The sequence below is a fragment of the Fusarium odoratissimum genome, assembly GCF_000260195.1.
Source record: "Fusarium odoratissimum NRRL 54006 unplaced genomic scaffold supercont1.8, whole genome shotgun sequence".
Lineage (NCBI taxonomy): Eukaryota > Fungi > Ascomycota > Sordariomycetes > Hypocreales > Nectriaceae > Fusarium > Fusarium odoratissimum.
The window spans coordinates 31,233-58,640 of NW_022158694.1; the positions used below are offsets into that span (position 1 = coordinate 31,233).

A 27,408-nucleotide genomic window follows, 5' to 3' on the forward strand; every position below is an offset into this window, starting at 1 on the left:
TTATCAGTCTCTAAACTTCTCTCGTTAAGATTCATGCTTCTGAAATTAGTTCAGTCAATAGAATCTCGCCCATCACTAAGGTCTTTAGCCTAGAACATATGCAACATAATCATCGATTCATTCGCTCTTAAGGGTATATCGATATCGCTTCCACCTTGAAACCATGTACAAGCAAATGATCAAATCTAAGGTAAGCGGAGAGTTCCCATCCCACCCAGTATAGTAAAACAAAGCAAAGCTGAGGCATCTACTAAGCCCATCATCAGTTAAACTCACAGCTGAACCCAAAATCCAAAGCGCCTGTGTCCGAAAATCGTATAGTAGTCCATCTAACTTTTGGTACCCAATCGTCCCTTACTCTTTTTGCGCATGTGTCGGGTATCTCGTGTTCAATATTGTTGTCGTTTTTAAATTTCCTTCACAAAGCCCACCTCTACCAGACTATCGGGGTCAATATCCAGATTGGCCAGCTTGGTTCGTGAATTCTCTCGAATCCACAAGAATGCTTCAAGTGCTACCCGGCGTAGGATACTGGAAATACTCCTCTTTTCTGGCCTCTGCACCCGCATAGTCTGTTTGCCCATAAGATAAACGGTTTGTGCTTCTTCGGCGGCCCGCAGCGCTTCAAGCTCTTCTCGAAACTCTGGTGGCATGTCATTCTCATCAGGTGGGAAAGGACCTCGGGTAATAAAGGTCATCAACTCGTTAACAATCGTAGGCGCCAAGTTCGGTGTGAGAACGTCATCCATGTAACCATGTCGCAGAACAATACGATAGCATGAAGGAATTTTTGTTGTAACACGCGCAATGACGAACCGTTGGTCAGATGGAACCGTAGGCTGAGAAAGGGGGCGCATGTGGAAGAAAACGATCACCTGTGGCCTCGTCTGGAACTTCCGAACGAACTGCGAGAATACCTTCGGGATGTGATCACCACTCCCGCCCACTTTGTCGAAGAATATTCCGAGCCCTGGAGCGACCATTACTTGTCCACCTCCAAACTCAGGTGAAAGCCTCAGCCTCGTCGAGCGCAGAGAACCTTCACCTTGAATTCCCCTTGCTATTGAGTTGTTTCTTGAGGTACTCCGAGAGGACATGAGGAACTCTGCCGGGTCCACCATGTCCCTTTGCTCTGCTTCCCACTGCTGTTCCTTTCCCCATCGCCAAAGCATGACGAACGAACTAAGGATGGCGGACAGGACCAGCGCAAACCAACCACCGTCAGGCACCTTGTTCATTGCTGCACTAAGATAAATGCTGTCGAGAAGGATGAAGATGAGGAACCCGATGAGAACAACGATTGATGAGATACGCCAGATGATGAGTGCCACTAGCGACACCATGCACGTTGTAATAAAGCTAACGATAATGACACATGCGCCATAAGCATGACCCAAGCTCGTTGTCTAGTTCAAGTCATGTCAGACGAGTCCGTTCCAAAGTGACACAATGAGGCCGGGTAACTTACATTGTTATAAACGGCCGTAACCACAACAGTACCGGTCATGAGTAGCCAATTTGCCAGTGGCATATAAATCTGGTCATGGAATCGACGGCTGGTGTGAACAGTCTTGATGTGAGGAAAGTAGCTGAGCCTCATCAACTGAGAAATGAGTTGGAAAGAGCTGGTGATCACGGCCTGGCTGGCAACAACAGCAGCGAGTGCGGCGATAATGATACTGAAGTACAGTGTGCTTTCGGGAACAGTGCGAAAGAATGGGTTGGTAAAAGCCAACCCAGTTTCATCCTGAGAAATATAAGCAGCTTGACCACAATATGTGATCAACAAGCATGGGAATGCCAGGAACAACCATGAAAGCTGTATGGCTCGCTGTCCAAAAGCACCCAGATCTGCAAAGAGTGATTCAACGCCGGTGAAAGCGAGAAGCAATCCACCAAGAGACTTCCATCCATCAGAATCGTTTCGTATTAGGTATTTGAACGCATAATGTGGGCTGAATGCCTTGAGTACGGTATGATCGTACAAGACAAGATTGTATATGCTGATGGAGAAGTTGTAGAGGAGCCAGACAACAACGACGGGAGCGAAAGAGGTGCCAATTTTGGACGTGCCAATGAACTGCAGCAAGAAAAGCGCAATGAGGATCGCACACGAGGTCCCCACAATAGCCGGTCTTCCCAGATCAGGTCTGATAACCTGAATCCCTTGGACGGCGCCCAAGACGGACTGGGCTGGTGTCAGAATGCTGTCGGCCACAACCATGGAAACGCCCAAAACGCCAACAATCTTGAGGACGCTCTGTGCAACCCGACTACGTTCCAGAAAATCCCGGGCCATTCTCCCAGCGGGTGCGAGTTCGGCGCCCGTCTCACGATCCAGGCGCACAACAATTCTTTCCGGGCCACTGGGATCGACGCGGGCAATGTTGGCATATCGAGCAAGGAGAGAGTAGAGAGCAAAGGTTCCTCCTTGTCCATCGTCGTCGGCTGACAGGACAATGAAACAATATTTAAGTGTTACGATGATGGTGAGGGACCAGATGATTATCGACAGAGCTCCCACGAGGTCGTGCCATGACGGCTGTTCGCTAAAAGTCGAGCTGAAAACATAAAGGGGACTGGTGCCAATGTCGCCATACACAACACCGGTAGTTTGCCAGGCGAGCCATAATAAGACCGCACCCTTATACGTCTTTTCGGAACGAGAAAGTCAGACCTTCATTCATAACGTCGCACATTTATTTCCATGGAGCTAGGACCTACCTGCTTCTTGTCGCGACACAAATCCTCGTGCTCGATTCGCTGGGCCTTTTCCTGGTCATGCAGGTCGCGGGCTTCGGGATCTGTGGGGGCGGCATCCTCGCTTTCTTCGGCAGCCGCGTTGACCCAGGCTTCTATTCTCTGGTTGCGGGCATTGTAGGAGATCATTTCGATCTGGAGTCGGCAAGGTCACTTGGTGACGCTGGGTCCAAAGGCCAAAGGCAAAGGCAAAGGGACTAAAACCTGGGGCTCATGCTTATATACTCGGCCATGTTCTGACTAGGATGGTGGTGGATAATGGCGAGCCTAATCCTAGATTAGAACGCCATGCCTAGGCGAAACTGGCTTCCTGGTCCACTCTGCCAACAGCCACAAATTCTTGTGGACGGTGAACATCTTGACTGCCAAGACGTCCATTGGCAAGTGTCGGTGGTGCTGATAGGCCCAGGCGTACTCGGATAAACCATCATGTCTTGAGCCTCTCCACCGAAGCTCAAGAAGGGTTTGATGGTCCGTTCTATCTGCGTGCTGAGGAGATGCAACCATATGCAGGCTTGAGGCTGTGTGCATGTCAAGGACCCAATTTTCCCCTCACTTGCAGACGGCTATACCCACGATGTCGCCGAAATGCTGCTCACACTCGAGTCAAAAGATTCGAGAAACTGTCAAGGGGGGAGCGCTCCCTGGTAGTCACTTTGAGTCAGTCCAATGACATGCCTACATCCATCCAGGTCACCCTGACATCCTCCAATCTAAGCGTTAAGAAGTGCGGGGGTAGTCGAACTGGGGGCGATGATTGCCCCATGGGCCTTTGGAGATGGTAGCGCGTTGCATTCGTAGTCAGAAACCCGAAGCGCCAAGACACTTGGGTTTCTCTGCTCTTTGCGAAGAGTCTTGGCTGCTTATTTATTGCATATGCTTTCGTAAAAGGGTCCTTCATCGGTCGTCCGAGATCAAGTGAATGGTCTTACCGAGTCTTTCCGTATGACGCTCGAGTCAGCTTTTGGTTGTATTTGGTTGTGTGGTGTCATGCATAGCAAAACCCCTGCTAAAAGTACTTGTCAGTTTATCAGCTTTAGCCAGTGCCCCACGTGACAACTTGAGAGGTTTTGAAGTCCTGGAAGTCTTACGTTAAATTGTGTGATTCCGGTTCTCTCATGCTGGGCCAAGACTCTATCCTGTCTTGTATCAGGCAATACTGTAATGATGCATTTGCACATTACGAAGCCTTCCCCAGCATCACCATGTGCAATAAAGAGGCCGATACCAATGCTACGAGTCTGAAACTGACTTGTGTGATAAGTGGGTGTGGTATGAAGAGTGCCCTTCCTCTCAAGGCCAGTTGCACCAAAAATCGGAGTTCGTGATTACCTCAAAGTCACGATCGCCGTTCTTGATACCCTGCTCTGGTAGGACCTTAGGTAACCACAAAGGCTGGCTGCTACCTCAAGAACCCACAGATGCGGAGAAAAGAGGCACTTGCATGACGGCTGTCTACGGATAAGGTTGTATCTAGGTACTCAGTCGCTGGCCTTTCCAATAGAGGCATTCTGAATTGCTTATCAGAGTCGATTGGCAATCTATCATACTAAGACTTAGACCAAACTCAGCATAACAGTTATTACAATATAGATGATCATACTATGATGAATTATGTAACTCGTTTTATAGTCTTTCGCATTTGATACTCGTGGATAGATAGGCTGCTGGGGTAGTATTCCGTCTTTGGTCACTCTTCTAGCTTGTAAAAGCCGATTACTCATGATACCTTACCTTTCGCTCTCATGAGTTCTCTTAAGCTCCTATATAGTACATAGTGCCCTACCTACTAATGCACAAATGGCCATCCCCAAATTGCACCATAAGCAAAACTGAAGTACCTGTGATAAACTTAAATCTGTACACGATGCCATTTCTGATATCATCAACAGGTGCACAGCCCCTGTGTGCGTCATGGGGATTGCCAAGATGAGGTCCAAGAAAAAGATGCATCTAAAAGATGTCTCGGCACCAATTCTCGTCGTTCGGTTCTACCCTGAAGATCCACTATACCCCTCGCGGTAAGAAGTCAAGTTCGACGGGAGGAGCTGCCTGTCGATCCTCAGTACTATGGTGCTTTATAGAACCCGGTCAATGACAATACCACCTAGCAAACATCATCATATATCTCATTGGGAACATGGGTACCGACTTTCTGCTACCCTCTCGTATTACATTCATCAAAATGCCGAAAGAGGCAACTTGGAACGTAGCATTCAGGAACTGATGATACGCCCCTGTTCCTGTTAAGCATCGAGTTTCCAGTGCATAAACTCACCATCTGCACTAAAAGATGGTCCATATCATTTTCCTGAGGGAGTGGTCGTCAGGTGTCTAGTTCATGCACCGAGGTGCGGGACGGAGATTTTATGATGAGGCGTGTATTCGCCAAGTCTTTCCAGACTGCAACATGCAGATATATAGTACCATCAGGAGACGCCAAGTATGTGACTATCAGATAAGAGGCCTCAAACCAAGTCCCATGTAACAAGGTACGACCAGCCCATTGCGCATCTACCGAACTTGGCGAGGAATTCTTTGCCTGTGACTCCCCTTGCATCTTCGCGGTCTCCGAACTTTGTGAGAACAAGCAGCCGTACCGACTTGCCCCGAGGCCCGAGATCGCTTGCATTAACGTCAAGCCAATACCAGTATCCGTTCGTTTCCATGGGTATCATCTCTTCCTTCTGACCATCGCCTCGGGGAAGGCAGAGGAGCACCAGCCGCTCTTTACCGCCACACATCTTCTCTGACCAGTGTTCGCAAACCTTTGAGTATTGGAATCGCACAACCTCACCGCTGTCAATAGGTATATGCCGCTGCTTCGGCTCTACACTGGACTCGGCGATGCCCTCTTCACCTGTAGTTGAGCACATTCCATGGGGCTCGCCATCAATTCCTCCAGTGTAGTAGTTTTCCCACGTGACTGGTTGGCCGTCCGCCCTGAATTGATATCGTGATTCGGACGGGAAATGTCTGAGGCCAAAGTTCTCATTGGCGTTGGTAAATTGTAGAGGAGAGAATTTGGGCTCGTAATTTTGCCCATTTACATGTCCGGCACCCCAGCATGCGTCCAGTAACTTCCAGTCACCGCCATCGATTCGCACTGCGTTCCAAGCATGTCCGGTTGGATCTGCTCTTGGTGGGCGCTCGCCCTTCTTGAGCGGAGTGTATCCAAAGCCCTTCCCGTGACCGGTGACAACTACACACTCAAGGCCAGCTCTGTTAGCGATCGCTTTGTATGTTTCTGCATATCCTGCGCATACGGCTCTACCAGTGAAAATTGTATCTTCCGCCGTCATATGCCTTACATTATTGCCAAAGAATGCAGCGGTATCATAACTAATGTTGTGATGGAACCAAGTAAAGATCGCTCGCGCTTTGTCCGTGTATGAGGGAAATGGGCCACAAAGAACCTGAGCCAGATAACCCACCGGGTCATCCCTCGGCACAGTATCTCGAGGATACTGCGCAGCTACAGCATCTGGATCGCTCCAGTCCCGGCATATTAGGCATCCATATACTGGGGCAGATGGAGTAAGAGCCCGCGTCTCGAACGCTTCAATCTGGGCGACTGAGGGTCGAGAAGAGAGCGGCACCGGCGGTGGTTCATCTCCCGATTGTGAGCGGCCTGGGATCGGAGGCCGTGTGGGTAGTGCTGGCTGGGAGTCTTTGGGTTTGTCCTTGTTTGAAAACCCAAGAATCACCGGTGTCTTCGCTTTTGAGTTCACCAATGGCCTTGGGGGTAACTTTCTGGGTTGCGACGCCGCTTGTGGTTCAGGTGTAGCATCCGCTTGTGGTTTTGCTGGGCGTGAAGGCAGCCTAGGTGGCAGACTAGGTCGAGCTGGAGGCGCAGGCTCAATAGCCCGTGGAGGCTGCGGTGACGGCGGAGCACGATTGGGTTTCGCTGCCTCCTTGACGGCCGCTTCTTTTTCTCTTCTTGATGGAGGAAGTTTGGGGAGACTTGCGGGATCATAAGCAGGTGGCAACTTATAGCCGGCTCCATCAGAGTTGACACTCGTCACTGATGATGGAGGCCTGCCCGTAGATAACGAAGATATCGCCGAGTTCTGTGATCTTTCTGACGAGCCAGAGTTCCGCCGCACTGTTAGACTAGACTGCGTTGAGGGTCGCCTTGGTGGTAAAGACGGAGCGGACTGCATAGTTGGGGTCCGACTTGGGAGCGGAGGCGGGGCTCGTTGTTGGACATCATGTTGACCATTCGGCGCTGTTAATTGTGGTGTCGACGCTTTTCGCGTAGGGCGAGGAGGAATCGCTGGATTACTCTGCGACGGTGTTGAAGTGGTCGAAATAGCTGGTACCGTCTGGCTTCTAGATTCAATTGCTGGGCGGCCAGGAGGGGGAGGAGGCGGCGGTCGTTTGCGAACTGGTCCGGGACTTTGGCTTGGGGCACCTGTGAAACTCTTTTGTTTGTTGAGAGCAGCAATGCGCTCAGCTAGAGTGTTGAACTGGGGCTCCTCTGTGTCGGCCATTTTGATACTCTAATTCGAAAGGAAAGTTTCAACGTTTTCGTATTCACGATGTATATTTAGACAGGAGGATGAAGGTGGTGATGAAGGTACGATAATATAATATCTTTAGCTGTGAATGCGATTACAAAGACTCGAGTAGTGTCTGTAACAAAGATGATAGCGACAGACGTGGAAGATGTCAATTCGGTTTCAATAAACAAGAATGACAGTCAGAGTGAGAGTGAGGATGGAAGAAATACGACAGACGATGAAACGGATGACTGACGGGTGCCTGAGTTGACCCAAGCGTTGATTCAAGGGGTCCAGAGGGATCGAACATAGCCACACAGCCCTGCAGGTGGAACCTGAGGGCCGCAGTTTAGAGGGCGGGGAAGAATGATAGAGCACCAGGTCCACCAACTATAGTTTCATGATGTTCTTAGAGCCAACGTTCGCTTTGCGTTAGACTTGGAGAGCTGTTGGTCATGATTGCACTGACCGTAACAATATACGAGCGTCATCTTATACGAGCGTACACAAGCGTTGAATTGTTTAACTGGCTGTTGTACTCGTCGTTCCACACAACAGTCTGCCCTCCAACCGTTTGATGACTTGGCTCTCGGCAATTATGTGCCTAGACCCAGACACTTGTGATGATCGCAAGTAATCGAGATATCTCCCCCTTTTCTTGCTCTGCCGCGTAATCAAAGGCAAAAATCAATGAATATTCTTCCATATAAGACCAGTCAACACAATGTTGTGATTATAATTACATAGACTACAATATCAGCGCTCAATATTCACGCCGTTCTCTCGCAAAGTAAGCCCTAGTTAGAAGTGATCCATGCAGAGAACAATTGCAGTATTCAGAACACCGTGGCTCAAAACAGAATCAAAGGGACTCAGTCTGGCTGGAAATGACAATATCCAGCAAATAGGTGTTCTCTTGATCAATACCTTTGATTTTATAAAACCCCATCCCACAACTTACGGAGAAACAGAAACATTCAAAACATGAAACAAGACACTATGTCAGGCTAACGGTGGGGGGCGTTTTTCGGACGCCGTAGATATACACTAACTAGAACCTACCTAAGGTAGCTTCCAATATCAGACGGCTAGTGCATGCCTGGACGGGAGATCTAAGGCAACGTTAGTCATTAGTTGCACTTAAGAAACCAGGATGCGGATTTGGAGATGTGGTGTTTCATGTAGTGATCATGATAACTTGAGGGCTGACAAGCAGGTATCTAATAGTTGAGGGGCATATAGCATCACTTTAAATAAACCATGAAAATCATATTCATTTCCACCCGGGCCCCAATTATGTGTCGTCTTGGTCAGTATGCCTTTACCGCACATACTCACAAAGATCAAAACTTGGTAAGGTAGATATCTTACTAGTAAAGTACACTGGATTATTTGCCAGAACAGAATCGTCATGAAGTTGATGTCATGTCAACTTCAAGGATCAACACTCGGTGGGAGTCATACTCTGTGCCCTGCCACTGTTGGCTTTGTTAATCAAGTTGCTGAAAAAAATGCATAGCAAGTCTAATGTTGCCACGTGTGTAGGATGAAGTCAGTGAAGAGTTTATATAAATATTCAGCCTCTTCAACGTCAGTAACAAAGATTAGCTGTCTCTGTTTGTGACTCATATAGAGTTAGTCTATTTATCCATATTTGTAGCAGTGACACCTGGCACAAGATATATGTAGGTGCCCAGATGAAGTGTCTGAGCGCGATCATCCCTGGTAAAGGCAATTTATCATAAGAAAGGATGGCTGCTAGAATCAGGATGCTCTAGTTTCGTGATTCTGTATAAAACCGTGGGTGCCGTTAATATGCACTGTTACACAACATCATTTGACCGGTAAAGACAAATTAAGCATGCAGGCACTTTAGAGGTTGAAAAGATTCAGATATCGTCAAACTTCAGCAGCTAACTGCAACGCCTCCACTGCTAAGAGAGGCACTATAGGCTACTCGAATCTAGGAAGATAGGTACCTATCCTCCAGATAGGTTATTCAGTGCAGCAAAGCCAAACTTGAGGTGCAGGCAGTCAGCAAGAGCTGCCACACTACAGGTACCTTACCTAGAGTATGTTTCTCCACTGAGTTACGGAGCAATGCGCACTGGGTCAGAAGATCCTAGCTGGTCATCGTTGATCCGCCCCGCACTAGCCGCCATTCACAGCCAACCAACGATCAACAATTCAACTTCAGCTAACGTTAACCCAGAACTTGAGACTTGCGACTACGACCCCAAAGCGGCTCGCGACTGATTTGACTGGGACTTGCTTGGATTTGCTTCTCCTCCATCCTTGCTTCGTTTTTTTGTTTCATTCCTTACTCAACCGAATGATTCTATCTTCATGCACGTCTCCCCATCCCAATCGTCGCTTCGGCATCTCTCTCATCTCTTAGGCCCCAGTTTATAGCCTCCTCTTTAGCTCCTGCTGATCGACGCTATCCATTCGAGCACATCCTACATCGGCGCATCTGCATGCCCAGCGCATCGCATCGCATTACCCCAGTCGCATCGCGAAATATCCATCCATCCGTCGCATCGCCTGTTGAGACTGAGGCCGTTCCACTGAGGACCTTGTCCTTCTACTCTTCGATCTATCTGCTTCATTGTTCTCTCCTCGCCTTTGAGTCAGCCTAGTTGCCACGCTGCCCCCGCTCAATCATCATGGCTGCGGAGGCCACCGGCAACGAGGCTGCCACCCCGCCCAAGCGCAGACTCACCTTTCTCGATCTCCCAGCTGAGACCCAGCAGGACATCTTGTCGCATGTTCGTGACTAGATTCACAATCCTGTACCTCGTACGACATTGCTGACGACCCCATAGTGCTCCCAGTCTGAGTTGATATGTTGCGCTCTTGTATCTCGGCACTTTCATGAATTGGCATCCGCGCAGCTCTATCGTAGCTTCAACATCCTCTTTCCCGATGACGATGATGTGAGGTTCGAATCCCCAATCGATGGCCTTGCGGGTGGCCTCGACACCTTCACTACGAGTGATTACAACTACGCGAAGCACCTGAGAGAACTGTCTATGGATACAGTGAGCACTGGCGTGAAAGCCGAGCATGCCTACAAGCCGTATCTGTATAGTGCCAGTTGTGGCAAGTTCCTTAATACTTTACTCTATCTCACTCTGAAGAAAGCCAAGTCACTCGAATCTTTTAGGTGTGTTCCACAGCAGGCTGTATCTGGTTTCTTGGAAAGTTCTTGATCACTAATTTTCTGGCCAGGTGGAACATTCGCGTTGAGTTAAGCAGACCGGTCTTTCGTGAGCTTCACAAGATCAATACTTTGACAAAATTCCACATTCGCCTCCAAGCCGGGGATACATACTACATCACACCCCCTCCTCTCCCTCTTAGCATTGACGCTCTACCTCCCGCTTCAACTCACTGGCCAGATATTCCTCCTCCTCCGCCTGGGCCTCCCCCGGGAGTGTTTTCAGCCCCACTGGCTGGTGCTATGGCATCTCTGCCAGTCATCACTTCACCACCTCCTCTGTTGCCACCGCCCAAGCAATCCTCCAAGGCAAAGGGAAATAAGCGTGACTCTGTGACACAGGAGCCCCCAACGCTCTCGGGTTTCAAAAAACTGAAAAGTCTTTCCGTTCTCGATATCGACAATCTCGAATTGGTAACGGAGCTCAAGACTTGCGTTCGAAATTCTTCCGCCACACTTACCGAACTGCAGCTTTCTCTTTCTGATAGTCTGGGCCTGCAAGCTAGACGACCGCCACCCGACTCAGATCCGGACGATTCTGATGTCGATGATGAGTTTCAAGTGGTTCCTGTTTCCCAGAGCACCAGCTTCGACGCGAGCGGCCCTGCGAAGACATTTCGCTCCCAGGAAGAGCGTAAACTTCAAGAGGGCATCCTGGGAAGAATATTTGATGTCGAACCTTTTATTACCAAGAAGCCTGCGCTTATCCAGAGTCCTCGCGAGGCAGCGACCAGCCAAGAGGATGATCAAGAAGCCGGCACCAACGACAATTCAGAAGATCCTCGGGAAGAATTTGTGTCATCTATCCGCAGTGTTTCAACAAGACTTATGTCACATATAAATGGCACTCGTGACTTCTCGACAGCCCAGCAGGATATTTTGGACGTGATTGAAAAGGCAGCAAGAAAATATGTGGATTCATGTGAGCTCTCTTCTCAGTCAAACAATGAACCGTCCGGTAGCACCTCAGCGACACCTAAGAATGATGAGGAGCAACAGAGTGATGAGAGTGGCGGATCGAAGCCGACGACAACGGAATCAAGTTTGACCCCACTGTCTAAGAATAACGACTCAAACAATGATGCATCACCAGACGATATCGAAATTGAACATCTGGATACCATAGATGAGTTGGAAGTGGATTCGGACGAACAACAGACCAAGGACATTGGGGAGAAGGAAGTTGGAGTTAAAGAATCAGAAACACCAGAGGCAGTTGCTGATCCCTCTGGATTACCTTCGAAGACACCGGATGCTAACGCAGACCCATCTGCGACCCCAGGGCTGAACAAAGTACACACAAACTTGGATGCGCAGCGGGTGAATTATGAGTCCCTACTGTCAAATCTACAGCAGTTGCAGGACGAAAACGATGCTTTCATCCAGAAAATCAAGGCGATTCGTGTGCAGGGTACTGTCGCTGAGTTGGAACAGTTCAAGGACTCAGTGACACAACTAAGAGAACTAAGTCAGGAAGCTGAACATATCAGAGGCGCGATCAAAACGACTCATCTCGAGATCAAACATATCGAGGATCAAGTCTTCGGAAAAGCTCAAAATAACGACGGCGAAAAGTCACGACGCTCGATTGACGAATACCTACGAGACACTCGTGGCATTGCGCTAGAAACACTGAGCATTCATCTCATCCCTGTCAAGGCATCCGTTCTGTCGAGGGCTATTGACCTGAAGTGCATTAAGAACCTGACCCTACTAAATGTTGGTAATCAGGGCCCAATCTGGACGTTGCTCTCCAAAGAGAACAAGGTCTCGCCATTGGCCTTACGGAGTGTCTTTACCGACAATGTTTCGACCGCATTCCTCAACTGCATGTCCCAGCTTGAAGAATTGCACGACTTGTTCTTGTTGGAGCGAAGCGCTAAACATAAGCCTGAGAGTTTCGCACCACGAACTACCGTCACGATCGACCAGATCCGTCGGCTCGTCCTCAGGAAGCACATGCACACACTCAAGAGACTCATGATCAAGGACGAATCAAACAGCAGCAGCTGGGATGCGAATCAGAAGGCAATGATACTTATTTGTAACCGTGGTGTGCAGCTCGAGGAGCTGGCTCTCAGCATGAATATCCACGCAGTGGTAAGTTGGCATTATCAGAAGTCCGATCAGTCACTAACACGAATATTAGCACGCCTTCATGCAGTATTTCGCTGGACTAGTCAACCTTCGTGCTATAAACATTCTTCGATTCAGGAATAATGACACATGTATATGGGTCATGCGGGAGATTCTGAACTTCATCGTGGATAATCTCTCTCACCATCCCGAGCTGAAGCTGGAGTGGATCGCTATGGAGGACGATCGTCTCGACAGGGTCATTCGCCCTACGGACGCAATTGAAGAAGGGGAGAAGAGAAGAGGCAAGGGCAAGGAAAAGGCTACGGTTCATCCACATCACAACAGCAGCAATCTGCCTGTGCTACCATCCTGGGGTTCGGATAGCGAAAGTGAGGAGGACGATGATGATGCCTCGAATTGTGGAAAGAGGCTTCGACTCAAGACCGTTGGAGTCCTGCAGTTTTATGAGGTTTGGGGCGTCAAAATTTTTGATAAGGAAATTCGATCTGGTCGACTATGAGGTCAAGAGACAGCTTCCAAATGTGGAGTTGCTTTTGGTGACAAATGCTACCCAGGGTGCGATGGCAAGGCGGCGCAAACGGCTCAACGGCAATGCTTTGGGTTTTTGGATCAGGGTAAACTGGATGGGACAAAGACGATGCACAAGGGGGGTTGGTGAATCTGGACCTGCATGTAACTTACGGAGCGTCGCTTATTACACTTTGCATCAGGCATCTACAACTTATTAGTGGTGACTGGGGCAGCGTTGAACTAGAAGCGTAATAAGATGGGACAGAATGTGGTTTGGCACGTTCAGTCAAGTCATATCTTTTCTTTGCTCTCGTCACCTTGATCTAGCTGAATGAATGTTGTTGGCCGCTTTTCTTTATGAATCTTCCCACCGCAAGTAGTCTTGTTTCACATGCGAGATACTACATCTCTTCAACAATCCCACTGGATACAAATGCCATCCTTTTCAAACTTATATAAAGCAACGTGTAGGGCATAACGCAAAAGGGAATCAGCACAAGGGTACAAAGTCTCCAATGAACCCGAAATTGGTGTGATGAACTGTAGGGTAGCCAATGCCTACCTAGCGCAGAAATTTGGTCACCACTCAAAAAAGGTATCTGAAACTCATGATGAATGAGCATCATGCAAAATTGTGGCGAGATATGGAAGGAGTTTTACCTCGGGCTAGAAGTAACTGTTGTTATGAGAGCGACACGAGAGTGATAAATTTTGAATTTTGACTATGTTGTTACCAATACTATATCGCATATCTCAGGCATTATCTTGCACTGGTTCTCATCTCATACACTATTTTTATTGGTCCGCATCATCAAGAGCAACTCCGTAACTTAATCATTTCGCCGTGCCTGATTCTAGGTCTGGTACACTCAATAAGTACACTACCCTTAAAAAAAAAGAAAATCGCGTATAAACCCTCGGGTGAGGAGGCAGGTATCTAAACTAAAGGATGTATATTTACAGCCTGGAGATGATGGCAGCGGCGTACTCGTTGGTCTTGGCCTTGCCGCCAAGATCACCAGTGAGGGCCTTGCCTTCGGCAAGAGTATCGAAGATAGCGGTCTCAATGCGAGAAGCGTGCTCGGTGAGACCCATGTGTCGCAGCATCATGATAGAACTGAGGAGGAGGGCAGTAGGGTTGGCAAGGTTCTTGCCAGCAATATCGGGAGCGGAACCGTGGACAGCCTCGAAGATGGAGCACTCATCACCAATGTTTCCGGAGGGGGTAAGACCAAGGCCACCGATGAGACCGGCGCACATATCGGACAGAATGTCACCGTAGAGGTTGGGCATGACAAGGACCTTGTCGTTGTAAGGAGTGGGGTCAGTGACCATCTTGAGGCAGCTGTTGTCGAGGAGCTCAGCGTCGAATTCAATACCGGGGAAGTCCTTGGCAACCTCTTGGGCAACCTTAAGGAAGAGACCATCTGAGAGCTTCATGATGGTAGCCTTGTGGACAACGCGGACCTTCTTGCGGCCAATGGACTCGGCGTGCTGGAAGGCGAATCGCAGGACACGCTCGGAAGCCTCACGGGTGATAAGCTTGATGCTCTGAACGACACCATCGACGACAACATGTTCAATACCAGAGTATTCACCCTCGGTGTTCTCTCGGATCAGGACGGTGTCGACATTGTCATAAGGGGTCTCGTAGCCAGCGACGGATCGGCAGGGTCGCAAATTAGCGAAGAGGTTGAATGTTCGTCGGAGAGTAAGGTTCAGGGAGACATGTCCCTTGCCAACGGGGGTCTTGAGAGAGATGTTAGCCATTGGGCCACGAGAGAGACGCAGACTGTGACAAATTTGGTTCATGGTGACGTACAGCGAGGGGACCCTTGAGGGCGATCTTGTTCTTCTGAATGTTCTCAATGGCAGCATCGGGGATGGCAGTCTTGCCGTCCTTGATAATGGGGGTAACGTCGACAGGCTCCCAAGCAATGGGGGTCTTGAAGATGTTGTGTCAGCATAATTGTTTTCTTTTTTGGTGCGACTTATACGGGTGGGCGAGTTGTCATGACGAACCTTGGCGGCGGCGAAGATGTCCTTGACGGACTGAGAGATCTCGGGGCCAATACCGTCACCCTCGATCAAGCTGACCAGGAAGTTACCCTGCGCGATGAGTTAGCAAAATATCTCTTCAATTGACTGAAGCCAAGCATTGTGTCGATCGAGACTGAGTTATTTTATCTCGGCACCTTGCTCGGCCCAGCCGAGCGCTAGGATCATCCAAAAGGTGTTTTATGAGGGAGCGCAAAACGTACATTGGCATCCTTGGTACCGTTGTACTTAGCAACTCGTTCGCCAGAGGTTGAGTAGCATCGGTTCTGTAGAGAGGGTGTAAGTGAGTGCCCATGTTGTGCCCAAATTGCATCTTTGAATAAATTTGGGGTAGTTTTGGTGGTGATCTCATACGTAGAAGATGGCGGCGCGGGGAGTAGCAGCGCGCAGGGCTTGCCTGGAGGCGGGAGTTCGGAGAGCTCGAATGGCCAGCATTATGAAGAGGAGCGAGCAGAGAGACTAGCTAGGCACAGCTTGAGAAAGAAGAGGCAATGTAAGGCGAGGATTGGAAGAGAGGAGAGGGTATAATGGGAAGAGCGTGACAAGAAGATCAAGAAATAGAAAAGAGGAAAGATTAACTCAGGTCAATGGAAGAAAACAACCTGCCCAGCCCAACCACAAACACAACCACACCCCAAACCAGACCAAATCCGAATGGCCAATGCTGCTTTCATGCCAGTATAGCCACAGGTTGACAGTCTGCACAGGGCCACTAGCCACTGAAAACAACGGTAGGCCAAGGCATTTGCGGCGCCCAGCTCCACTACCCTCCACTTTTTCGCGCCTTTTACAGTGGTTTCAAGGTTCCCTTTCGGCTACAGCCTCGTATCCCGCGCGGACTTCCGCTCCATTGCTAGGTTGATATATTTTTTTTTCTTCCCGTCCTTCCACGGGATCGTCCACAATCCAGAAGCCTTCTCCGAGCAACGAGGGGCCGGTGGGCATCCGTAGTTCACCTGATGTTTCACAAAGAAACCACAGAAATGCACGTCACAGCAATAAGTGACGCCACAGCTGGACTGCCACACTTGAACCCCACAGCCCAATATAAGGTACCATCACCTGGCCATTGTCCAGCCACATACACCTACCGTAGTGCCTGCTCCCGTGTACCCAGGATAGGTAGCTTCTAGCTCATCGTAACACTATATCTCCAAGCACCTATTCACAGCAACACCACCTGTGATATAATAGACCCGTGCAACATTGCGCGTGTGACATTCGTTATTAGATTCGCTCTCCAGACTAGAGAATAATTCGCAAAGATAACTGCGCCGACCCGGCGCAACACAGTCCGACCCTATCGAGTATGCGACGCCACCCCTGAGTTCTAACTCAAGACCATCATCAGAATCACCATGGCCGATACCGAGCGTACGATCCTCGATTTTTACCAGATTCCTACTCTGTATCCTACAGAATGGCCAGCTGAAAAGGACCTGGAAGACTTGGACGATGATGATGAAGGCGAGAAAAATGCTGCTATAAAACGAAGACAGTCACGTTATCAGGCGCTCGAGAGAGCTGTGAGCCAACGAAGGAGCAACATTCCCAGAGAAGACGATCAAGGAGGTGTTGGAAATATTGTTCAAAAAGACGAGCCGGATCCGCTAGGGACTACCGATAGCGTCGTCAGAACGCTGAAGCATCTTGGTCTGCCCCTACAAGATGACCACCGACTACGTATGCTCCCGTGCCATGACTGTACGCTTCACGGATATAATAGATTGACGGCGTGTGACTACATCAGGCAATCGATTCCTACTCTCCTCAACAACATTTTCACCAGCTCTCTTCCTCTCCCAGATGCATGCTACTGCCGACACTCGGAGTCTCCTTACTGGTCTCGATGTTCTATCACAATCCATCGATCAAAAGTCAGCGTCCCTCAAGGTCCTCGTTGAGACCAACTTCGAAAGATTCGTCAAAGCCAAAGCAACAATAGATAATGTCTATAAGGAGATGAAATACCGCGGAATGGAACCACCTGACGCCAATAATGCGCACTCTAATGCAGCCCAGCGTCGCAGTTATCGCAATAGTGTGGCGGGCGGTGCTGGGTTAGGAATCAACAATCCCCTGACATCTCCCAATATTGACACGCGTAAGAAGAATGCACTGACAAAAGAGAGCGAGTACGGTGTGTTGGGAATAAAGGGCCCTCTCCTGGAAGTTTCTGCAAAGGCTGAGGACGTATGGGGACCTGCTTTAGGAGGAAGGGAGAAGGAGGAAAACCTCAAAACTGTTTCAAATCATCTGACCAGATTCAAGGATTATGTTGAGCTGAGCACGTCGATAGCAGACAGCATCAAACGCAAGGACTATGAATCATTAGTCGACGAGTTCAGCAGGGCAAGAAAAATTGCAGACGAAGCTCGACGATTGACAGAGGAAATAGGGGACGAGACACCGACAGAGCCCCAGCTTTACCAGTTGTTGATAGCGGGACGCATGTGGTATGATGTTGACCAGCAGATACGCGCCTTCAAACGTGATATCTGGAAGAGGCTGGTTACTCTTCACACCTCATCCAGGACGGATGGCACAACTGGCCGTATTCAAGATCAACATATGGAACTCATCGGACTACTTCTTGAGCTTGGCGCCGACGACAATCCCATCTGGGTATGGCTTTTGAGTCGATACGATCATTTGAAGGGCAAAATTCAATCGACAGCAGACCGCTCAAAAGTTGAGATCGAGGTGCTTCGTCGCCGGCTGGCCAGTAACGATAAACCGAACCCCAATATTATCGCTGCGCATCTACGATCCCTAGGACGGCCGGTGATTGAGGACAAGCCTTTGACATTCGACTCACCTGAAGTAATTGAGCTCTGGGAGAAGATGTTATCGTTCCTTAACAGTCTCCTGTCAAGTGAAGGTATTTTGGGTGAGGTGATAGAGTTCTGGCAGACAGTGCAAGGGTTCATTAATGGGTCTGCTCAAGCTGCCCTTCCGGTTGGATATCGCGGCGAGTCTCGGCATCACCATGAACTATCACCGCAGAGCGTTGGCGAATTACGAAAAGGAGCTGTGGAACTAGTGGACTTGCTCCGAGAACACGCTTATTCATTCTTCGTGGATATGCCCCCCGAAGATGTATCCCTGCTTTTCTCGCCAATCCCCAATACGCCGGCCCCGACAACGCCTGGATCCGCCACATTGTCATCTCCCAGAGATCCTCGCTTCAATTTTGACCCAAACAACATGCCTCCTCCGTCGCCCAAGAGGGGTGAAGTCTGGGAAAAGCTGGCATTCTGGCCTCCGTGGTCTAATTCTATCAGCGGCGTTCACTATCTGTCCAAGATGCTGACTTTGGTTGGCGCTGGAGCTGGTGATTTAGCGTGCATTGAGCCAATTGAGTCCGGAGAAGGCCAGGTGATCGATCGCCTCAGAAGTCTTGTTGGAGGTTCCCGAGAGCGATGCGTGACAGCATTGTGCGCCGCCTGGAACAGAGATGCTGAGAATATTAAGTATGTTGAGGACTGGCAGCGCTCGGTTGAGATGGGGGACGTGACACGAATGCCAGCCAGCTTCGCTGCCTTCGAAGGAGCAGTCCTATCAGGCATGCAGAAAATTCTCTACATCCCTGATGCCATGTCCAGGTCAGGCTCGGGAGATATTGTCTTGCCACCTCCGACCAAACTTCTCCAGATGGTCCGCAGCCAATATGTTACCACCCTGTACAAGGCATTGAGTGGCATGGTAGAAAATGCCGAGCGATCTTTGAAGAAGACGGAGGACGACTGGTTAATTGATAGCGAGAGATCGCTTGCATTGGCTGTGGCGCCGAGCATGGCAGGCAAAGGGGCATTGGACTCAGGGGACAGGGTAGGCTTTCCACCACCCACTTCGAACGACTTCACTGTACTGACAATTTTATTTAGAACATTCGCATGCTCATGACCCTGAGCAACCTGTCATCATTGCGGTCGCAAGTAGTGCCGAGTCTCAACTTGCAGTTCGAGAATGCCTTCTCCGTCAAGTTGACTGACGAGTCCAAAAAGATTCGCGAAGTTCTTGGACAGATCCACGAACGACTTTTCCAGTCCTACACAAAGCAGTCAATCGAGAGGCTTCGCGATGTCATTCAATCAGGCATCTCAGCCCCTGACTGGGCTCCTGGTCAAGGGCAACGTACTCAGGCAGCTAAACCGTACGTGTACGAGGCGCTTCTTACCCTTGTACTTGTCCATTCTCAGGTTTCTACTACTGCGCCGGCTCTCACAGTCGAAGTCTTGTCCTTCCTCCTCGAACAGACGTCCACCCAGCTCCTAGAAGCCTTCCGACGTCGGCCACACTATACTCTAGAGGCACTCATGCAGGCAACCCTCGACGTGGAATTCGTCGCCCAGACCCTCAGCCACTACACTTCGGAGCGTGCTTCAGAGCTTCAGAGCCAAATCTATCAAGAGCTCGATGCGCGTACGGACAACGAGGCCCGCGCACGTCTCCAAGGCGAATTGTCCGAAATGCGCAACGTTCTCAAACGCCTTAGAGAAGCGAGCAAAAACGAGTTTGCTTGCTTCAAGAAGCCAAAAAGGCCTGGCCACGGCCCTAGCAGGAATAATAGCGGTCTGTCCGGTATCTCAACCTAGAAGGCTCTGGATCCGCATATTTCCAGCATATCAAACAACCAAGAGCGGGAGGATGATAGTTACACAACGGATATGGACTCTACAGGTTAGAGCGGGCTCGGTGGGGAGGTCTGTGTATTTAAGAATACGTAGTACTCTAGAGCATAAGCGAAGTGAATCATGATCAACTTTCTTCACTTCTGCAAGCCCGTTCCATCGCCGAAACCTTCATCAAAGAAACCCCGAGGTATATTGTTTCTTGTTTTTTTTGTCTATGCCGTGAACGCCAGAGTTGAACCACAACCCCTGATTTCTATTCTGTTTTCGTTGACTTTTCCTGCTCCCCTCATAACACGTTGGGCCAAAGGCACCGTGCCTAGTCATACATATGTATAGTATATATCGTGTGGTATCAAAATTCATATTCTTTTCCGTCCAGTCATTAGCCATTAAACGGTTCAAATCAAATACGTCTTCCCTCCGTGCATGATTTATGCCAATATACTCCGTTCGCAACGTTTGCAAGTGTCATAAGCATCGGCCTGTGAAGAATCCTTCAAGGAGTGTTCGTAATGAGAAGGTGAGAGCAGAGAATCATCTCGAGGGATCGAGAGTCTGCTGGAGAGAAGGGAGAGCCATCTTGGCGGGCAAGGATTGTATCGTCTGTCACAGTGATTAGCCGAGCATTACAAACGGATTAGAACAAAGGGTACTCACAGTCCAGATCGATGCTTTGGAAGTAAGTCCCTATAACAGGGTCTTGTTCCGAGGTGATCAACTTGCCTGCCTCACTGCGAAGTGTTTGTGGCAGGGCTTTGCGGATCGCCAAAAGCATCTTCAGCAGCCCTGCTAGATTACCACCCTGCTGTGTGAAGACACCCGGGTCTCGTTCTAGGGGCCATCCAGGGCGGAGATGATCTTGCTCCCAAGCCTTGAAAGCCCAAGTCGATTTCTCAAGACAGTTGAGGAAGATGATAGCCGTTAGATACATCTTAAAGTTCACCTTGACCTTGCTGTCCTGAAGCACGCGATGCATTCCGCTGAGCAGTGCCTTTGAAGTGTTGTTGGCCTTTCTCTCAGCTGCCGCGTTCAGCTGCATGCAAAGGGTCGTATAGATGTCAGCATCGTTCTCGCTTTTGGCTTCTTGGATGCGTCTGGGCTCTTCATTCTTATTGGCTGGTCTTTCAATAACGTTCCACTGCCTCTCGCGATCGATGCTCTCCACCAAACCCCATAGCTCTAAGGACCTTCGAAGTAGATCATCCTCTGACTCTTGCAATTGCTGAAGAGCAAGACTAAGAGTGACACGCATGAACTTGGAGGGCTCTCGGTCGATAAAAAGTTGAAAGACATCGCGCATATAGGCCTCAACCTTGCCAGGAACATCTTCCTTGTCCTGATCGATCATAATAACCTGGAAGAATGAATCCTTGCTGCCTCTGGATTCTGCTAGCGACTCACTTGGCTCTAGCAGTGCGACCAAAGCTTCGAGGAGTATGACTTTGCCAGTTTCAGGAAAGTGCGAAACCTCTATCATGGTACCATCATGGGTCATATTCAGCTGGTTCTTCAAAAGGTTGATGCGATTTTGGGACAGGACAACCTGGACACCCGCCGAGTACAAATCGAGCTGCTCCTGGAGCCTCGTTCGCACACAACCAGTCCTCCACACCCTCGGTGCCAAAACCTTCCTGCACGTGTCGCATGGTGTTCCTTTGCCGCAATTTTTTCGAAGGATTCTGCATCTAATGCATGCACCTATTTTCCGTACTTCTTGCACCTCCTTTCGCCGCGCAGCAGTAAAGCGGGATCGCGCGTGTCGAGGTCTCCCATTAAGTTGACCATCGCTTGTGTCCATTCGAACACCACCCCTGCTCATTTGGATAGGTGTGGGTGGATGTTCGTGAAGTAAAGGAACAGGCGAGGCAGTCGCCAAGTATGTCATTTCGCCCCATGGTTGCGAGATTCCACTGTCGGGAGCTGTTACGGCACTGGGCGAGGCTTCTATCGGGGTCGGAATGTCCATAGACGGCGGTGTAGTCGAGGTACCAGTCTCGTGAACGAGCTGGGGGTCAAGAAGCGACGGGTTTAGCCTGGCTGTAGCAGCAACGGCGACCGATATGTTCGAGACGTCTGGGGAAGCAACGCTATTAGGAAGCAATGCTTGAAGTCGTTCCTCGGGTGATAACTCGGTTCCTGGGAGTGGTTGCTGAATTGCACCTAACACATTTGTTGTGAGAAGCGCGCCTTGCAAGTCAAGCTCTGAGGGGCCATTACCTCTGTTACCCTGCTGCGACCGGTTCTCGTAGCTCACAGGAGGATTATCTAGAGTGAATTGCTCATGGAGCTCAAAGCGATCTGGAACATGCTGGGTGTTGGCGGGGTCAGCGGGGTCAACCACGCCTGCCTGTACGCTCTGAGCACGATTGTTCTCGTTTAAATCAACCTGTCGTGAGGCTTCGGCGAGTGTCTCGAGGGCGCTCCACCCTTGGGGGAGATTTGGGACATCAACTGGCTGTCCGTTCGGCTGCGCTTCAGGAGGCGGTCGATCGACAGGTGCTCGTGCATTGGTGATACCATGAAGTTCGAGGCATGCTCGCATACGATCCGACTCGGAGATGGCGGGACATTTCTTGGTGATATGCGTTGTCAAGCTATCGATCCTTCCCTTTGGAAAGTTCTCACCGCATTGCTTGCACGTATGCGGATATCGGTTACTGTTGTCGTTGAGCTTAGGTCCCCGGACGAAGTACTCGAGAATGAGGGGATTGGGCTTGCGGCCCATTGCGCGCTCTGGGGAGTCGTTGCAAGCGCGTCGCCCGCAACCTGAACCGTCAAGGCGTCTGATACGCCGTTTCCACCAGAGGCCAGTGCCGTAAGTCCAAGGGGCTTCAGAATGGCTGCAGGATTGATAACGTAGGGCTGGAGTTTGATGATAGAATTGTGCCGTTGCTGCGATTCTGCCTTGACAGACCGACAAATTTCTCACACCGCCTGTAGGCGCGGATTTGTGGTTTGTCCGGTCAAGTCAAGAGCTTGTCTTATTGGCAGAAAATTTCCGAAGCCTGGTAGCATTCTTAGTCATTCTCTGTCTGAGACCGTGGGGCATCGAAAAAAAGTGAACCCCGCGCTTCAGCTATCATCTAATATCAGGCGTTGTCTACGGATATACCAGGTTTTCAATTGCCACTAACAAGATACAGCTACGTCTGATACTGCTCTCAAAATGAAGAACATTCAGCGTCTCGAACTGCCGGCTGCGGCTGACATGCATGTCCATTTACGTCAGGGCGATATGATGGACTTGGTTGTTCCAACGGTTCGCCAAGGAGGAGTCGATACGGTATTCGTGTATGGACTCTGGACTATAACAGAATGGATATTAAAAGCTAATATAATATAATAGTATGCCTAATCTCGTATGTCGTGTCTTGTAGTGATACTGTTAAAAACTCATAATTGTCCAATGGTTTGTATACATGACAGCTGACCCATGCCACGCATAGTTGCCTCCTCTTACTGCCGTCGAGCAGGTACGTATTCATAAAACGGCCTTAGTAGACTTCTGCAAGATCAAGCCTGACTGTTATACCTGTAGGTTCTCGAGTACAAGGCCAAGCTCACTGCCATCTCCCAAGATGTCAACTTCCTCATGTCACTCTATGTGAGTTTCAACCCACCCTATACTACCAGTCCCTAACTCGTATGAGCTTCACCCTTCAGTCACTCCTGAAGTGATAGCCAAAGCTGCCGAGGCTGGTGTAACCGGTGTCAAGTTGTACCCTCAGGGTGCGTAATCCTGCCCAGCTCTATAACTGTAATCACTTACACCGTCCGCGCAGGTGTAACCACCAACTCTGAGAGTGGTGTTTCGGATATCACAGCCTTCTATGATACCTTTGCCGCAATGGAAAAGCATGGAATTGGTAAGAACCCTAGAAAATCCTATCCCAGGCCAAACTGACCGTTGTTCTGTGCTAGTCCTGAACATACACGGAGAAGTCCTCGAGTCTCTTGCGCCGGCCGACACAACCCTCGAGGAGGCTTTCCTCCCAACCCTAAAGCAGCTCCATGACCGATTCCCTCAGCTACGCATCGTGGTATGTCCGCCCTCCTCACGATCAGGATAGTGATTGTTAACACCTGTTTTAGCTTGAGCACTGCACTACCTCCGCTGCTGTGGAGGCTGTCAAGGCCTGTGGCCCAACTGTAGGCGGTATGGTGTCAAGTAACTGACGCTGATGATGCTCAACCCTGACCAGTTTCATAGCTACCATCACCGCTCATCACCTCTACCTCACTTCTCACGAGGCCTGTTGCGATCCTTTCGCCTTCTGCAAACCCATTCCTAAGAAACCAACCGACAGAGATGCCCTGATCAAGGCTATTGTCAGTGGCAACTCCAAGTTCTTTTTGTAAGTCTCGGGCTCAAGTTGAAGCTGAGTTCTTGTTTTGGTACTAATTCTCCGATAGCGGTAGCGACAGCGCTCCCCACCCCCTGCAGTCCAAGACCTCTGCTGAGCAGGGTAAGGCGCCTGCTGGCGTTTTCACTCAGCCCTACGTCGTGCAACTTGTCCTCCTTGGTCTCGAGGAAGCTATCGAGCGTGGCGTCATCTCGGAAGCTGATGTGACACAAGAGATACTCGAGAACTTCCTCAGTCGTAACGGACGTCGCTTCTATAAGTTACCCGATACCTCTGGTAAGAAGATTATCCTAGAGCGCAAGGGTGACAAGATCCCCACTAGCATCAAGAGTGCGGACAGCAAGACTGAAGTTGGTATCTCGCGACATGGAGCTGAGGTATTCAGTTTGACGTGGGCTTGAGTTATGGCTAACGATTGAAAGCGGGGTGAGGTGTAAGGTTACGCAGAACTATAAATCAAGGTGTCAAAAAGCAAAGTGTGCTATTCAAACAACGTTTCATGTTTCGCCAGGACCAGTTAAGATGCAATGCCGTGCTACGAATAGAGCAGGTATGAATGTAACGTACACTGACAGCCATAACTCCATGCTATGCCCTCAAGTTTCATATAACCCAAGCGGACATAAGGGGTATTTGATATAAAAAGCAGCCCTTTATCTAGATTCTTCATCCCTTCCCCAAACATTGCGGAATTCGTCCTGGTCTATTCCATAATCGGATTGGTAATTGGATGCTGCGTGGGTTTCTTGCTGATTTCGATCGTCGCTCCAGGCTCTAGATTCTTCATTTTTGGGACTCTCGTGTCCATCGTGCCCACCAACTTGAGCGGTTTCTGCAGGAGCGGGAGGCCCCTTGTTCAGGCCCAGTTCGCCTGGGTCTGGTTCGGCATGCTTGACAACTTTCCTTGGTTTCTTTTTCTTCTTAATCGGGACAACAGCTTCAGGTTGAGGCTCCAGCTGGGGCTGGGAATCACGTCCATGTCCTCTACTCCTTTGCTTCCCTTTGTTTGTTGCGGGAGGATACTCTGTTGCCGGCGACCTCACGGACGGGCTGGCATAAGCTGAAGACCTCGTACCAAAGCTGCCAGGAGAACGGTATCGTTCCCTCAGCGGTTCACTGGCGGTAATGACTGGGTACTGTCTCATATTAGCGGCATAATTGCATGGTGACCAATCACGCTTACATTCCAATCGCCATACTCCAATTGGCGTGCTTGCTCGTACAGTCGATCCTCATCAGCATCTATCTCGGGTTCCTCGAAGGTGCCGTGTATGTTTTCGTTGATCTGATCGGGTCTGTTGTCGCTTGATTCCCCATTCCCGCGGAGAAGAGGCGTTGTTGAATTTACCTCCCCAGGCTTTGGAAGCCAGTATTTCCCCTTTCCACCACGCTCGTATCGCATACCTTCCTTGAGTCTTGCAAGACGAGACTTGGAGTCTTCATGAGCCATGACCTTGTCACCAGAATCAAAGATTCTGTAGCCGTACGTATCTCCTCGGAAAGTCAACTTCGAATCTTCGATAAGATCTCTCACTCCAAAAGCATCTTTGAAAGCATGGCGCAAGGGCATGCGCGCGGATAGAATGCTGTTATCAGCAAAGTCGTGCCATGAGAAAGCGTACCAATGGGCAACAGCAAAGATAGGCATTTCCACGCAAATAAGAGCGTCCTGGATAGCCGCTGCCAAGTTGTCGGAGGTGTAACCCTCAACATTATCAGGGATTGCACCCAAGAAAACCAGAATTGACAGAAAAAAGCCCTGCCAGTAAGAAGCAAAGATGATGAGCTTAATACATAGGAACTTGGGCACAGGCCTGAACGGCTTCAAGTCATGATTCATGCAGACCCAGAAGAGACCAAGAGCATATAAACTGACGGTGACACTGATGTTGTAAATGATGCCACTCCAAAGGTATCCCGAGCTCAGACCAATATAGCCCTCTTGATATGTACCAGTCGCTTTCATGATGATAGCAGATAGAGCAAGAATAGGCTTGAGCCAGGCATACTGGAGAATGCCGCGCTTGATGGACAAAAACGTGTGGGGATCCGAGATGTCGACCTTGGGAAGAACGTGGTTGAGGGGCCAGAGGTGGTGTACTGGAGCTCGACCATGTGTCATAATGATGAGAGACCGCTCACCACCAAGGTAATTGATGAGGAGCTGGAAGAAAGTATATATCGTGAAGGCTTCGTAGATATCGCGGACCGGATCAAGAAACGCAGCGGCTTTCAACGAGACCATGCTTGTCCATGATGCTATCGAGTATATAGGAACCATGAGAAGGATTCTAACGACGTATCTTTGTAGTAGGGGTTTACGGTAGTTTTTAGCCTGCAACATTATCGAGCTGGAGGCTGAGGTTAGCTATGTGCATTATCATGCGTGACGCGACGAGTCCATACATAACAGAGAGTATTGTCGCAACCACAGAAGCGACGCCCGCGACCACGGTTGTGGCATAGGTGAGCTTCTGGCCAGTACCGCCATCCGCCGTGATCCCGACGTATTCTTCCATTTCTACTTGAACTTTGTAGTTCGGCGGGTCTGATATGAGAAAGGGCAATGGCTGAATTGTCCTAACACATGACGGCCAGTTTTCCAAAAGTATTTTGGTGAACTATAGATGTCGCTGACAATACGTAACAAGAGACGGAGTATGCAAATGTGTCGAGGATACTTGGATCCCGTCGATGACCACGCTTTCAAGCTTTCGTAGGAGCCGTGTGTTGCTTGGCCATGTAGTCACAGTTGAAGCTTGGATGTTGGGGCAGATGATGTATTTGCTGCCTTGAGTGTGGTACGTAACAGTGTCTGAGGAATGATAGCTCCGGGGGGCGGCTTATTGTTCATGCGCCCGCATGCCTGCCCGATATTGAAGATCCATATTGAGACTAGCCGACCAAGCTTCGTAATTAGCAGAAATAGTCTATTTGCTCTAGTGACTGAGGAGTTTGTTGCATTAGTAGTTAGTCAAACTGTAGAGAAGTTTCAAAACGAAGGAAAATGATCGCCCTCTCCCCCTCCAGGTTGGTGCCATAAACTGAATGTGGTGACATGCAGCCAGCCTCATACTGAGCCGTGGTACTTATAAGAAGCTTACCTTAGGTTGTCTGTCCACTGATGCAATTGCGGGACGGGATGAAGTGGACGCTAAACACTTTGGGGAGCCGGACGCTAGAATCTCCAGCTCGACCACTGAAGCCAAGCGATGTCCAGTGGCTCCACTACCCTGCATCCGCTGAGTGACAGGGGC

The 27,408-nt window shown here is 49.6% G+C and overlaps 8 protein-coding genes across 13 annotated transcripts; 3 read left to right on the plus strand and 5 right to left on the minus strand.

Annotated features, from left to right (window-relative positions):
* Positions 1-24: 24 nt before the first annotated feature.
* FOIG_05812 (potassium uptake protein) lies at positions 25-3,258 on the minus strand. The gene is made up of 3 exons (XM_031204662.1): positions 2,725-3,258; positions 1,469-2,653; positions 25-1,406 (listed from the first exon to the last, which is right to left on the minus strand). Exons 1-3 carry the CDS (start codon positions 2,887-2,889, stop codon positions 408-410), a joined length of 2,349 nt encoding a protein of 782 aa, XP_031064911.1. The 5' UTR covers positions 2,890-3,258; the 3' UTR covers positions 25-407.
* A 1,119-nt stretch (positions 3,259-4,377) lies between these two features.
* On the minus strand, positions 4,378-7,511 carry FOIG_05813 (uncharacterized protein). 2 transcript variants are annotated; one of them, XM_031204664.1, is made up of 2 exons: positions 6,195-7,511; positions 4,378-5,969 (listed from the first exon to the last, which is right to left on the minus strand). In XM_031204664.1, the coding sequence occupies exons 1-2, from the start codon at positions 7,251-7,253 to the stop codon at positions 5,229-5,231; spliced, it is 1,800 nt and encodes a 599-aa protein (XP_031064913.1). In that variant the 5' UTR covers positions 7,254-7,511; the 3' UTR covers positions 4,378-5,228. The 2 variants fall into 2 exon arrangements, with proteins under 2 accessions (XP_031064913.1, XP_031064912.1); XM_031204663.1 differs by having other exon boundaries at positions 6,072-7,511.
* Positions 7,512-9,282: 1,771 nt separating this feature from the next.
* On the plus strand, positions 9,283-13,488 carry FOIG_05814 (uncharacterized protein). Of its 2 annotated transcripts, XM_031204665.1 has the most exons (5): positions 9,283-9,334; positions 9,475-10,030; positions 10,088-10,428; positions 10,494-12,582; positions 12,632-13,488. In XM_031204665.1, exons 2-5 carry the CDS (start codon positions 9,929-9,931, stop codon positions 13,079-13,081), a joined length of 2,982 nt encoding a protein of 993 aa, XP_031064914.1. In that variant the 5' UTR covers positions 9,283-9,334; positions 9,475-9,928; the 3' UTR covers positions 13,082-13,488. The 2 variants fall into 2 exon arrangements, with proteins under 2 accessions (XP_031064914.1, XP_031064915.1); XM_031204666.1 differs by having other exon boundaries at positions 10,088-12,582.
* A 300-nt stretch (positions 13,489-13,788) lies between these two features.
* On the minus strand, positions 13,789-15,796 carry FOIG_05815 (isocitrate dehydrogenase [NAD] subunit 2, mitochondrial). Its single transcript, XM_031204667.1, has 5 exons — positions 15,505-15,796; positions 15,354-15,416; positions 15,115-15,201; positions 14,915-15,037; positions 13,789-14,841 (listed from the first exon to the last, which is right to left on the minus strand). The coding sequence occupies exons 1-5, from the start codon at positions 15,583-15,585 to the stop codon at positions 14,050-14,052; spliced, it is 1,146 nt and encodes a 381-aa protein (XP_031064916.1). The 5' UTR covers positions 15,586-15,796; the 3' UTR covers positions 13,789-14,049.
* Positions 15,797-16,120: 324 nt separating this feature from the next.
* FOIG_05816 (uncharacterized protein) lies at positions 16,121-20,331 on the plus strand. 2 transcript variants are annotated; one of them, XM_031204668.1, is made up of 3 exons: positions 16,121-16,833; positions 16,901-18,981; positions 19,038-20,331. In XM_031204668.1, the coding sequence occupies exons 1-3, from the start codon at positions 16,509-16,511 to the stop codon at positions 19,746-19,748; spliced, it is 3,117 nt and encodes a 1,038-aa protein (XP_031064917.1). In that variant the 5' UTR covers positions 16,121-16,508; the 3' UTR covers positions 19,749-20,331. The 2 variants fall into 2 exon arrangements, with proteins under 2 accessions (XP_031064917.1, XP_031064918.1); XM_031204669.1 differs by having other exon boundaries at positions 16,121-18,981.
* FOIG_05817 (uncharacterized protein) lies at positions 19,858-22,701 on the minus strand. 2 transcript variants are annotated; one of them, XM_031204671.1, is made up of 3 exons: positions 22,005-22,701; positions 20,445-21,947; positions 19,858-20,390 (listed from the first exon to the last, which is right to left on the minus strand). In XM_031204671.1, exons 1-3 carry the CDS (start codon positions 22,510-22,512, stop codon positions 20,284-20,286), a joined length of 2,118 nt encoding a protein of 705 aa, XP_031064920.1. In that variant the 5' UTR covers positions 22,513-22,701; the 3' UTR covers positions 19,858-20,283. The 2 variants fall into 2 exon arrangements, with proteins under 2 accessions (XP_031064920.1, XP_031064919.1); XM_031204670.1 differs by having other exon boundaries at positions 20,445-22,694.
* Positions 22,702-22,834: 133 nt separating this feature from the next.
* Positions 22,835-26,474, plus strand: FOIG_05818 (dihydroorotase, homodimeric type). 2 transcript variants are annotated; one of them, XM_031204672.1, is made up of 10 exons: positions 22,835-23,078; positions 23,134-23,146; positions 23,234-23,260; positions 23,326-23,391; positions 23,438-23,516; positions 23,570-23,653; positions 23,709-23,827; positions 23,880-23,943; positions 23,998-24,142; positions 24,201-26,474. In XM_031204672.1, exons 1-10 carry the CDS (start codon positions 22,954-22,956, stop codon positions 24,550-24,552), a joined length of 1,074 nt encoding a protein of 357 aa, XP_031064921.1. In that variant the 5' UTR covers positions 22,835-22,953; the 3' UTR covers positions 24,553-26,474. The 2 variants fall into 2 exon arrangements, with proteins under 2 accessions (XP_031064921.1, XP_031064922.1); XM_031204673.1 differs by having other exon boundaries at positions 22,837-23,078; positions 23,134-23,260.
* FOIG_05819 (uncharacterized protein) lies at positions 23,134-27,196 on the minus strand. Its single transcript, XM_031204674.1, has 3 exons — positions 26,558-27,196; positions 25,335-26,502; positions 23,134-25,287 (listed from the first exon to the last, which is right to left on the minus strand). The coding sequence occupies exons 1-3, from the start codon at positions 26,668-26,670 to the stop codon at positions 24,805-24,807; spliced, it is 1,764 nt and encodes a 587-aa protein (XP_031064923.1). The 5' UTR covers positions 26,671-27,196; the 3' UTR covers positions 23,134-24,804.
* Between the last annotated feature and the right edge of the window lie 212 nt (positions 27,197-27,408).